The sequence below is a fragment of the Sardina pilchardus genome, chromosome 7 (genome assembly GCF_963854185.1).
Source record: "Sardina pilchardus chromosome 7, fSarPil1.1, whole genome shotgun sequence".
Classification (NCBI taxonomy): Eukaryota; Metazoa; Chordata; class Actinopteri; order Clupeiformes; family Clupeidae; genus Sardina; species Sardina pilchardus.
Window position 1 is genome coordinate 29,594,043 of NC_085000.1, and position 13,258 is coordinate 29,607,300.

The 13,258-nt window shown below is 43.7% G+C and overlaps 1 protein-coding gene across 1 annotated transcript in view; it reads right to left on the reverse strand.

Moving 5' to 3' along the window:
• Nucleotides 1-13,258, reverse strand: part of c7h1orf127 (chromosome 7 C1orf127 homolog) — a 33,678-nt gene that overhangs the window by 15,649 nt on the left and 4,771 nt on the right. The window contains exon 8 of the mRNA XM_062542046.1: nucleotides 11,578-11,583. Coding sequence (XP_062398030.1) covers nucleotides 11,578-11,583 — 6 coding nt within the window. The remainder of the gene's footprint in view (nucleotides 1-11,577; nucleotides 11,584-13,258) is intronic.

Below are 13,258 nucleotides of genomic sequence, written 5' to 3' on the forward strand. Positions count from 1 at the left end.
GGATTGTTCATAGAGCAAGGAGAGCACGAGTGGCAGGCCAACACATCAAAACAAAAACAGGCTGCTGAGGATTCAGCTCCTGCCCGTCCTTTTTTTAGCCCTGTGCGGATCTTTAGACAGAGCAGTATGCGTCGAGAGGAGAAATAAAAGATGAACATAGACATCAACTTTTAAAGTTATGCTCATATTCATGTTGTGATAAATATATGTTAGGATACACTACATCAACACGTAAAATGATGGGGCTCAGCTTTGTTTGGTGAGAGTAGTGTTTAAGGCCTTAGTCGACATCAGGCATTCTCCAAAAGTGCTGTGGCGTCATGTGCTTCATCTTGTTAGACTGCCCTGTTCCAAAATGTAAATTAAATCATAAAAAAGAACTCGTCAGTCCAAATGAGGGAACAGAACAATGTAGCAAACAGGCTCCATTACAGATGAGCAGCCTTCCAGCCAGCCAGCCTTGCTATATCAGTTCCAAACTCCCTCCTTTATCCTCATCATACATCTCTTTGTATCCTTGGGCTTTGAAAAAAAAGAAACATAAAGCAACAAAGTGATGGAAAGGATGCAATCTGTCACTTCCTGTATTATCAGATAAAAGTCTTTAAAAGGCGAAAGGTCCACAGATGCTCCTTTTATCAAGGCTGCATTCTTTAAGGCAGGGGCCCCAGGATTAGCAATCTAAAGAACTATATATTACTCGCAGAAGAGCTTAGCGAGCAGAAAGCAGGCCTTCCAAACATAAGTCAATTTATATTAGAATTTCCATACACGCATTTTCTTGTTACCGTCAATATGCAAAAATGGTGCTTACTAACAAATAATGCATAATACAGCGGTGCGGGCGCATCAATAACCGCATCTGAGCTTTAAGAGAAAATGCAAAAAGGGGAGTGCATAAAGATGGGTCATATAAAATATATAACACATTAAACACGAAAACGTCAAAAATATGAAGCTCGCTCTTGGCTCGCTAGACAGCCGGCCATTTATCTCGGCACAGACTGTGGCTCAAAAGGAAATAAATAGCTTCCTGTCTGCTCCCGTATTTCATTGAGTTACGCAGTTAGGCCTACTCTTTATGGACGACTCTTACACACAGACCTCCAGAGGAGAGGATGGTGGCGCTGGAGGTGGGGTAGGGGGGGGAGGGAGGGGGGGATAGAGAATGAGACCGAGAAAGAGAGGAGGGAGAGTAAGAGAGTAAGTGAGAGAAAGAAAGCTAGAGTGAAAATGGGGGTGTATGAAACAAGGTACTAAATTGTCTTATTCACACGTCCTGTCAGGGAGTTATCCTATTATGTACATACACACAGACACACCAGCGATACTCTCCATAGAAAATCTCTGCGTGATTGGCAAGCACAAACAGGCCTGCTGTTTATCTAAGGCTAAAAAAAAAATCACCAGTATGTCTAAGTCACTGTAGCTGCTTTACCAGAATTCTGAATCAAGATTCATGTCCACATTTTCACCTCGTTTATGTGGAAACCTTCACAGTTTGTCTATGTACATGATTCCCATGAAACACTGATTCCCATGAAACAAATCACTACACATTTTTGACAAGGCTGTAGATTTGGCTGAACAAATGAAACGGAACCATGGAACGATTAGATAAGCTAAGCCAGGCCCAAAATAATGACAATAAATTAGATGAATGAAATTTTCCACAGCTCTCATATTGTGAACTGCTTGGAAATCAGCAGGCTGAAGTGTTTGAACCTTTTTTTCCAGCAATTTAGGACAGATGTCTCTCCCCACACATTCACGCTGGTTAGGAAAGAAGCTGTTTACCAGCTGATGGTTTGTGCGTGCGTGCGTGTGTGTGTGTGCGTGCGTGCGTGTGTTTGTGTGTGTGTGTGTGTGTGTGTGTGTGTGTGTGTGTGCCTACATGTGTGTGTGTGTATGTGTGTATGTATGTACTGTATGCATGTGTGTATGTATGTGTATGTATGTGATGTGTGTGTGTGTGTGTGTGTGTGTGTGTGTGTGTGTGTGTGTGTGTGTGTGTGTGTGTGTGTGTGTGTGTGTGTGTGTGTGTGTGTGTGTGTGTGTGTGTGTGTGTGTGTGTGTGTGTGTGTGTTGGGGGGGGATGGGGGTTACCAGATCTTTCCTCCCACTGGTCTGACATTCAAGAGCTCTCAATTATGTATGAACAGCAAGCAATATCCTTTACCATCAAGCCCACACAACATATTCCATCTTCCAGGGCACAGATGCCCAATCAAATCCTGGGCATAATTATGACTTATTAAAAATGAGCCTGCACATGTTATTAGTGGGACTGTAGTTGGTCTCAGTGGCTGGAATTAATGCACTCCGCTGGATGAGAACTGTTCCCATTGTCAAGTCAAGCAAGACAGACAGGTTTGTGAATTCGGAGGCCCCCATGGTAGCAAGTTTAAGGGGTAGAACATGATTGCAAATAATCAGACGTGCTCATTAGTCCGGACGTACCTCAGCGGACGGACGCGGGAATTAAATGCGGGTGATGAGAAGAGATCTTCACTAAAAGAGGGTCATACAACTGCACAACGTGGTTGCCTGGCCTCTATCAGCATCAATAAAACACTTCTCTGGGCGTTGCATCCTCTGTGGAAACATACACAATAAACAACTTCAGTGCTAAAAGGAACACGGCTGGGGCGGCGGCGGGGCGGCAGAGTGGTGGAGGTGGGCGAATCGTGTCTTACTGGAAAGCCCAGTTTCTGCCATTCAGTTGAATGCCCTTCCGTGACTGTCGAGCCTCGCTCGCTGTAGATGCCGCGCAATTGTAGTGGGAGTACACAACCCCGGCAGAGGCGAAAAACATCTCAAACAGCATGTTTATCTCCCTCGCAACATGCAGGCATCAAATATACATGAGAACACCATCCATTATTTCAGCCTCCAAATGGCAAAATCTGGATTATGCTTGGAGTATCCTTCTGTTTTAAAATAAATAAATAAAAAGAGGCACTCAAGTAGAGGCCTTTTTTTTCTTTGTTTCTCTTTCCCCCTCCTCCTCCTAAGGTCACAATACTGTGAACGTGTGAGCATTGCTGTTTGCAGAGGTGCCCGAGAAGCTCTCTAACATCACATATAAATAAATGAAAACTTTTCAATTAGGCGCTGCATCTTTTTTGTTAATTCAAATGATTTTGTCACATTTCCGGGGAGAGCATTAATCATTCACGAGACTTCCTCTCTTTCGATGCATCCCCTTTCTTCCCAGGTGACTTTCTCCCCACCCCTTCAGAAATGTTCCAATTTTCCAACCAAGTCATGTCAGATGTGATTTTGGTGCAAAGTCGGTAATTATAAGTAGCATCAATCTGATGTGAAAAAAAGCCTTGAAAAATTTAGTATGAAGAGACAAATGGAAAAATGCGCGCTGAAACAAGGGAAAGCGTCTCTACATTCATAGTTTTACAATAAATAATGGATGCTTTTCACCGACTAACAACCTCCCCTCCTGTCTCCCCCTCTCCACTTTAGCACTGTTTGTGCCAGACCCTATTCTGTTGTTTTTAAAGATTTGTGAAAATGGAAGTGTTGTTTTCCTTTGTGTCTCAAACACATGTACATAGTGCATCTGAGCAAGTCAAATGGATTTGTCATCTTCACAGAGGGGAGAATAGTGTGGGAAGCAGTTTTATTTGCCCTGTACTTTCCCCTGGATTTGCTTAGGGCTTGATATACTGTATGTCCTCAGATGTTTGTGTACCTGAGGAACAGGTAGGAGGGAGTACCAAATCAATGCAAAGAAAGGTACAATGGATTTTTTTTAAATTCTACAAGGTAAGATGAAATGTCTATACAACTTACTTACTTTTACTTACATGAAGAAAAATCTCAAGTTAAAAGCGTCTCAAGAGTGTTTGGTGATACTCCATATCAAACCTCTATCCTAGCAGTACTTGACCCCAAAACATAAATACTCTGCAGAACAGTTCAACTGAGGCAATCTAAACAAATCAGACACATATCTCCTTTAAGGGGAAAATCGAAAGACTATTCTCAGGTCTTGTATTTCTGTAAATGAAGGAGTGGAAAACAAAATGGAGACTACCAGAAATAAAGTTGATAGCACTAGAGTGTCCCTGTGCTTTTTTCGCCCTATGGCCATTACCAATAAGCACAACAAAGCCATCTCCAAACACGGGTGAACTCATTTGAGGGAGCAAAGGGAGGAGCTGACTCTCCTGACAGCTGACCTGCTCTTTTCATTATTTGTGACGCGTGGAACAAACAACTTTGCTCCTCTTTGCAACGTTTCACACAATTTAATTACTCTGTAATTCATTATGTGGGGTAAAAAGGGGACTGACCTCATGCAAACCTATATTTGCTTTTTAGGTTTTGTTAATGAGTTATGCGCTAATTAGCTCGCTCTTCTTAGTGAGATGCTGATCTGAGGGTTCATGTTTTTGTTTGCTTGGGTTGATGAAAGTGCTGCATATTTGCAACTGTAACACAGAAGAAAACTTTTGTCTTCATTAAGGCGAGACAATTAAGAGTTTGCCATGCAACAGAAGTACGCTTTATTTAGGCTATACATCCGTAGAGGTGTTCAGATAATACTGTATATAGTTTTCCAAAGAGAGAAAAAAGTCAAAACAATTATTTGTTCATTTCTATCCACTCATCTTTGTTTTAACTGTATAATTGATCAACCCATTTAACAGAGTGCAACAAAGCCAACATAAAAGCGAGGGCAGAGGAACGGTAGTATTCTCCTCCTTCATCTTGTCTGATGTGTCCTTTGGCAGACTTCCCTACTGTATTATGTACATTAGTAAGGAAATGTGCGGTAACTTAACAAATGCACACGCGGAAACCAAAGGCACAGAATGTATTAAATTAATGCTCTCTTTTGCCTTGGGGCAAAAATGAAAAGGGGACCCCCCTATGAGTTCATTTTTCACGGCTTTGGTTATGTATTCAACACCCTAATTGAATTTCAATGTAAGTTTTACAAAGTCTTTATTATAGTGACTCTTGATGCAAATGGAATGTGATCTATCTGGGGACCCTTGGCCATTAAGTCATTTAATTGTGACATGCACTTTCTGCTCACCTCATGCTTTTATGCTTATTCTTCCTCATCTAAACTGTCAGGCTTTCCCCCCCCTTTTAGTTATGACTGTTTATGGGAACCCTACCCAACAAAGTATCCTAAATGAGATTAATGTAAACGGAGAAGATTCATGCGATCTAGTGGCACGAGGGTACTGAAGATCTAAGCTTTTCTCTAGGTACCACCGCTAAAATCTCCCCTTAATGTGTTTTGTACAACCAAAGCTGGTATCAACAAAGGTTCTGAATTCTTAGCCTGGTTCTGAAAATCTTGCAAGTTATCCCACACTTCAACAAAGTGAAAATACTGTATGCCATTGATGAGAGCATCTTGTTGTATGCAGTGATTGCCTGCTCCACTCTCACACTGGTATAGTAATGGATGCCTTAAGTAAGGCCATAATGTGCCATTCAAGTATGCATGACATGCAGAAATGTAGAATGAGCAGAGTGCCCTCGAACAACGTTTAAACAAGTCCAACATCAGCACACAAATGGGGCTGCCAGCAAAAATGGTATAGGTGCTTACTCGCATAAACACAGGCAAAAATGTGAAAGGTTCACTTCAATGACAAATACCATGGGTTGGTAAGACTGGTGTCAATGTTCTGAACTTCTCAAAATCTCATCTCACCCACTTAGTTCTGTTTTGATGTTCGCCTTGAAAATGTCACCATGTCTGTTTCGAATAGTCATCTGTGTTCTCACTCTTTTCGTCCTCGGCTTCCAGGACCGTAAACAAAACACATGCGCGGTAAAACACTCGAGAGGGAGGCTTTTTTTTCAGCCATCCCTGCTGCGTGTCTGTCCACACTCCTGCTATTAATTGTTCTTGTGGCTCTGTAAGACATTATCAATCCCCTCACAGCTCGGCGAGAACTGAGGAATTTCCTCCCTTTCGCTTCTCTACGGTGCATATATGCTGTAAATATGAAACACCAGTGCCTGATAATCCATTGTCACAAGTCAACAGACCACATGGAGGCTGGTGAATGTGTGTGCGTGAGTGTGTGTGTGTGTGTGTGTGTGTGTGTGGGTGTATGTGTGTGTGTGTGTGTCTGTGTGTGTGGGTGTCGGTGACCGATGTAACTCTCTCTGTCTCCACCTAGTGCTTCAGCTGTTGGCCTCAGTAGCAGCTATCACACTAACACATGCACACACACACACACACACACACACACACACACACACACACACACACACACACACACAAAGATAAACACACAAATAAACAACACACACATACAGAGAAGGGGAGAGAGAGAGAGAGAGAGAGAGAGAGAGAGAAAATGTGACATTCTATCTCATTCTGATGTCTCATCTCATGCATCAAGAGTACATTTGGACACATTTTAAATGCAAAGAAATATTAACAATAGAAGTAGGTAGAAGGTAGAAGGGATAGGTAGATGAGTCTTGGTTGGTGGAATGATTTAACTCATGCTCTTTATTCTAGCAGTAGTTTTTGGATCTTCAAAAGCCTATAGATTTGTTTGCGTCATTTCTGTACACTTTTATGTGTGCCTCCTAATTTTGATTTCATTTGACCTTTTTATCCTTTTATTTTTAATCCTACAATGTTCAGCGCTTTAAACATGTAGCATTCTACAAATAAAATGTATTATTGATATTATTGCTTTTTAACTAATTAATTTCCCTAACAGTTAGTATGTTTATGGTTGTTATCATTCTGTTCATTCTATTTAGTCTATTAATAATTGCTTTTTATGTAGGCCTTAAGACTTTACTATAAACTGCTAATTTGAATGTTAATGTAATGTCAATTGATGTCATTGTAAGTCGCTTTGGACAAAGGAACCATAAACATAAACACAGAGGTGCACGTTTTAGACAGGTTAATGGCCCAGATATAAAAAGTCCCATTCTGCAAGGCCAGTTCCCTGTTCCTCTGACCACTGTCCCAAGAGGGCCTGTCTGAGAAGTTGCCCCCTGTCGAGATCCAAGTGTTTCCAGCTCTTCTTAAAGATAGCCAAAAACAGGATGGCTACGTCTCAAAAATAGACTTTCCAGTCCATCATTAATTGTGGTTGAGTACATGTGTGTGCGTGTCAGTGTGAATGTTCGTGCCTACAGGGTGTGTGTGTGTGTGTGTGTGTGTGTGTGTGTGTGTGTGTGTGTGTGTGTGTATACTTGTGTACACTCCCTGAAACTGAGACTGATTTTGCCAGATAAAGCTGCTTGACCCAATATTTCCTCCCCTGTTTGGTCAGGAAAGGGAAGGTTATTGTAAACGAGGGTTAAGAGTAAATAATTCCTCCGTTTCCATGGCAAAAGCGCAAACACGGCTGGCCGAAAACAAAGGATGAAAAGACAATAAATCCTGTGACTGTCAATTTTGTTTAGTTTTAGGGGTGTTTTTCAGGGAAATTTCATTTCAAAACAAAAGGTGCGTCTATTTTTCCACAGAAGTCGGAAATCAGATGTTTAACTTTCTTTTTTTGGTTGTCTTTTTCTTAACAGGGCCTGTTTCAGCATGTGTATTTTCCTGGCAGCCCTGCACTGATCCTGTAATGGATATGGTAACATTTTGCCATTGTGTCAGGAGATATGCGTCGTGCTATTGTTTTTAAGGCCTTGTCTAAAGCTCTTGTCTTCTTGACATCCTCTGAACGCTTTCCAAACATTTAAGAACATTTTTGAAGTTAAAATCTCTGCATGCCCATCAAAAACCTGACAGCCCATTTACACTGGCAGACTTTGGTGACCTATCCCCAACAACACAAGTGTGGAACACTGCTAGAAAGTGCATTTTAAAAAAAAAGGATCCATAACAGGAACACCGACTCAGTCATGTACTCCCCTGCATCCCCAGGAGAGGCGCTTGTTGGAAATGTGGTCGTGACACTCGTCATGCTTAATGCAAGAGCAAACAGCCGAGTCCTCACCAGTGTGTTGCCCTGGTGTGCCTGTCTGTGTGTGTGTGTGTGTGTGTGTGTGTGTGTGTGTGTGTGTGTGTGTGTGTGTGTGCAGCGTCGCAGTAGATTACCGGGGCTCTCTTGGCCTCTGCGAGACACGATTATTAAGAAGTAGTATTTTATCTTGGCAGTTTGTGCCGTCTTTGTTTGCGCTCTTCCCAAGCCTGCGGATAAAAGAGCAGCCTTCGTGCGCTCTGCCTCTGATTAAGATCTAATTGTGAACATTCAGCGGGCCTTATTATCAGCCTGTTGCCTTATGCCAAGCAGTTAGGGGGCTTTGTTAGTGTTGGCAAAGTGCTGCGAGAGACTAATTCGGCTACCAGCGCGGTACAGAAGTGCCGGGAAAGGCAGCCACATAGGTGGCATAAGAAACGAGCCCCCACCAATCTGTATCCCCCCCATCATCCAACCCCAAGCCCCCCCCCCCCCCCCTCAACCCCTCTCTGTTCGACATCAACAGCAAGAAACAACAACAACAGCTACATCAACAAGCAGGAATTGATGGCGAGCGTTTATTATCTGCTTTAATTGCTCGTCATCTGGAGGATCTGACAGTTGTGGTTAATGAGAGGGAGAGAGGAGGTGCGGATGGCTGGCAGAGGGGGCTGCGTGGCAGGCGAGCGGCAGCAGCAGGAGGAGGAGGGAGGGAGGAGGGGGGGGGGGGGGGGGGCGAGGAGAGGAGAGGTGAAGCGGGCAGGTCTGGAAGCCTGGCGCAGCGATGGCGACGGGCGCAGGGCGAGCTAATCATTTGTTAATCAAAATATCAGTGGGGGAAAAAACTGAGCCTTAAGTTGTGTTTTCAAGGGCTCTCCAAGCGTCTTGTTAACCTGGATGTCATTAATACACACAAACACACATGCACACACACACACACACACACACGCATGCGTGCGCACACACACACACACACACACACACACACACACACGCACCATTCACACTCTCTCACACACACACACACACACACACACGTGTTCATGAGGGGGAATTAGCGCCTGTGAATAATCAGAAGGTTAACACACACAGGATATCGCTGAAATTGAGCCCCTTCCTCAATTTCTCATCTGGGCTGCAGACCTGGATGAAGGCCAAGTGGGACCTCCCTGACACTGTACAGTGTCACGCACACATGCATACACACACACACACACACACACACACACACACACACACACACACACACACACACACACACACACACACACACACACACCAAGCAGGAGTCCAAGTATAAGAATCAAACCCAAATTAACAAGGCCTTAGCCTTTGGAGATTCCTGCAGCCTTATGCAAATAGACAAACAGTGGATGATGCTTTAGAAGATGAGAGAGGATATTTGATTTCAAAGTAGAGTATCCTTTACACCATAACAATAAAGTGATTATATTGTAGACAAATGTGATCTGGCTCCACTATAGCACGCCAAAACGAAAGGCTGACATGAGAAAGAGAAACAATGGTTTGACCTTTTGAACTTTCTATTACAGTTTTCCACTGAGTGCTTTCATAAATTAAGATAATACTTGGTGTTGCATTAGCAGGAAGGAAATGTAGGATACGTTAGTACTGTTCCTGTAATCAACAGGAAATGGTGGATTACAGATAACTTGACATAATAAAATCATTCTATAAATGACTAGTGTAAGGAAACTTTTCTGTAGAACTTAAGTGGAACTATTTTTACTGCTGACCTATCTGAACTAACAGAAATTTCACAGAAACACTGTTCCGTGAACTACTTCCTTACTTCACTGTGATGCGGGCAGTTTGTTGCATTTCCACCTCATTTGAAACAAAAAAAAACTACAGATCTCCGAGCTCTGGTTCTCACAAAATACATATACGAGTATGGAGCAATACTGATCAGAATTCCCATCTTCAGTAAGCCTGATCAAGTTTCAGAAGCACATCTATTTCCAAACCTTCAGCATACATATAGTACTGTAGACATATTATGCCATGGATTCTGTTACTTGAATCACTTGTGCACTGAGAACTAATTAGATCTGGGGGGGGGGGGGGGGGGGGGTAGGTAGCTGTGCTACATGTAAATACTATCAGTGTTTGGGTAGAGCAAGCAAGTCATCCCGTCAGAGATATTCTCAGTCTCAATACTCTCACAGCTGAATTACTCTACTCTGCTCACCACCAATGCCTATTGCAGACTCAAGGAGGGAAAAATGCACATTCAGCCTTTTCCTCACCAAGAGAGGGGGTAATGCCAGTAGGCAACACCCCCCCCCCCCCCCCCCCCCCCCCAAGCCCAACACACCTCCACCTCCCTCCCTCCCTCCCTCAAAGCAAAACCACCACCGCTAATCTCATTCACAAATTTCCCATTCAGAGAGCCGGGCATCTCTTAAACGCGGCACTTCCGCCGTGCAAGACGTTTCTCCAGCACTGATCCCACCACACCACACATGGGAACAATTAGGGGTGCAGGCGCGCGCGCGCAAGTTTGGCGAGAGTCCCTAGCAACCAGCTGCATCTGTTTTTGTTTACCTTCACGTGCTCACTCGATAATGCCATGAGCACATCTGCTACTGTGCAACGTCACCGTGGTTACATGCATGGTTGACCCGTGATTCTGTAATTACCCGGCAAGTGAGATGAAGAGGTAGCGCGGAACCACTGGGCCCCTGCATCCCAATCCAGTCTCTCCCTCTCCCTCTCTTTCCCTCTCTCTCTCTCTTTCACCCTCTTTCTCTTTCTTTTCTGTTCTCTCTCTCATTCTTGTTCTCTCTCACACACACACATTCCTCTCCTTTCTCTTCTCTTTCTCTCTCCATCACTCCTTCCCTCCCTCTCTCTCTTTCTCCATAGCATCCCTCCATCCCTTCATCTTCTCTGCTTCCAAACACGCTTGTTCTGCTTCTCCCTCTCCCTCCACTGGGAGGACTTGAGGAAGCACATCGTGGGGGGAACCAAAGCTGTGACCAGAGGCACAGATCCTCGGCAACAACATTACAATCTGTGACCTTACCAGTACACCGCACGTTACAAGGCCAAGGATATCTGGAGACTTGGTCCTTGGCTTACATACATTCGGAAGCCGCCAAAGAGCATCCCAGCCAGGCAAGATTAAACTTTCCTAAACGACGCACACACCCCCCCACCCCCCCCCACCCCACCTCATCCATATGTTGTGCAGCAGACGAACCTCAGAAACGTATTAACCTGAGTGTTCTAAATAAGCGTGGTGTGACAGGATGATAATTATTTTAAGCGAGACGCAGGATCTGAGAGACGTGTGTGCTTCCCTCCACGGCAGCAGTGCGGGGATCGGGGTTCGGGGTGGCATGTTGAGCGCGTCCCAGATGTGCGAGCCATATGCTCGGAATGGAATTTTTAAAAATGGGGGAAAAAACACACACACACACAACAACACATGAAAGAGACTGTGCCACTGAACAAAGGCTGACACTTCAGAGTCTGCACTGATAATATAGTGCCTACGGTTAGCCACGTGCCAGGCAAAGGATAGCGGTGGTCTTTGGTGGCCTTGTTTCGTTTCCTGTTCACCAGTTAATGGACCAGATGCCAAACAGTAGCAGACAAGGAAAACATCCTCAACCCCTACCCCTACCTGGACGTGCACAGAAACACACAAACACAGACACACTTACACCTCTCTTTGATAGCTTTGTTTTGCTTAATGCGAGAGTCAATCAGGTGCTGTGCCCCAAACCAAGACCAGACAGGCTCGGTAGTTCCAGCTTGAAGTAGTACAATCTTTCATTAAATCAACAGCATCTAGTGTGTGACCTTTGTTTTCGCTTAATGAAATAATATTAATCATCTTTCTGAACTTCAGTGGTCTTGACAGAATATGGCAACTAAAATGTATAGCTAATTAGATACTTGACCCTACTTGGTCCTGTCTCAGGTGGTGCCATGGTTCACTCAAATTGTGTTTCCGGGGCTGAAGCCATTATGTCTTCATAAGTAATGCCCACAGATATTTCCCTCTTGCATATATCTTAGTGGAATTTCAAGGCTGCACTCAAAATACCCGACCATTTGACCAAAGTAATTGAACTTACTCAGGCATGGACAAAAAGCCCCACGGAGTCAGATCCCCCTACTGCACTTCCCTGATACATCTCAGCTGAGGTTCAGCCCAGGCATGCTACACTGTCTCTGGAAACACACAGCCTCCGGAAAGATCTGTAATTTAAAGACAGATACAGGTGGTCCTCATATATAGTATCTGGGCAAAATGTATCAAAATCTTCAAACATGTTTTATTCTTATGAAAATATAAAATTGAAAAGAAAGCCCTGTAATTAAGAGTTGTGTGAAGTCAGTCCTCAAAATAACGGCTGAAAACATAAACAATGGCACACTCTGCAGTCCAGATTCTGAACTGCAGGAGCTCAATAGGATCAACAGACACTAGAACAAGTTCAACAGAGACAATTCTCCACTTTTTTCTCTCTCTCTCATATATATAAAAAGGAATATGTTTTTATTCCATCAAATGCATTACATTAGGTTAGGTATTTAGTGGTTATGTTTAGTTTTTTATTCAACTGTTTACACAGATGTGGAATAAATGGAAATGGCTGCTTAGATGTACTTGATTTGTTCTCTTTTTCAACCTTATTGGAAACCTCTTTGTTGTCTTTACCGATTATCAATATCATTAAATCACAATCCCACAGACGGCACAAATAACCTTTTTGTTTAAATTACCATTGCATAACAACTTTGACATATCAAATATTTGTGCTGTGCTATGCCAAGTCTCTTGTGGAAGCCGTACAGGCATCAGGCAATGCTGATCTGCTCAGTGCAAGGTGCCCTGAATCTGTTTCATGTGCAGACATGCTGTACGAAGACATATTTACTGAACTGCTGGCCCCAATCTCTTTGGTGAATGTCTGCCCCCAGGCAGTGGCTGGTGGAGAGGCATAGCCGTGCTTATGCTCGCTGTCATAATCAGCCATCACCGTGGCGACTGTTGCCACCCACTCGTCTGTGACGGCAGCGGTGAGGAGAACCTGCTGCCTGTTGTTGCTGTTTTGCTCAACTGGCAAAAAGGTCGGGTCATGTTTTTTTTCCGTATCCATGCGAATGATTTGGGTTTCTGCTTTGCTTCAGAGCTGAGGCCTGCTTGAAATTTTAGCACCACTGCTTATCCTCAGGGTGAAACTTGGATGTGGGGGACGAGCTGTTTATGCGTGCAACTGGCTTTTCTGTGGCTGCAGTGAGGTTAGTTCTTGTTTGTCTGTGATGTTACTGGTACCTTTCAAAGGCTG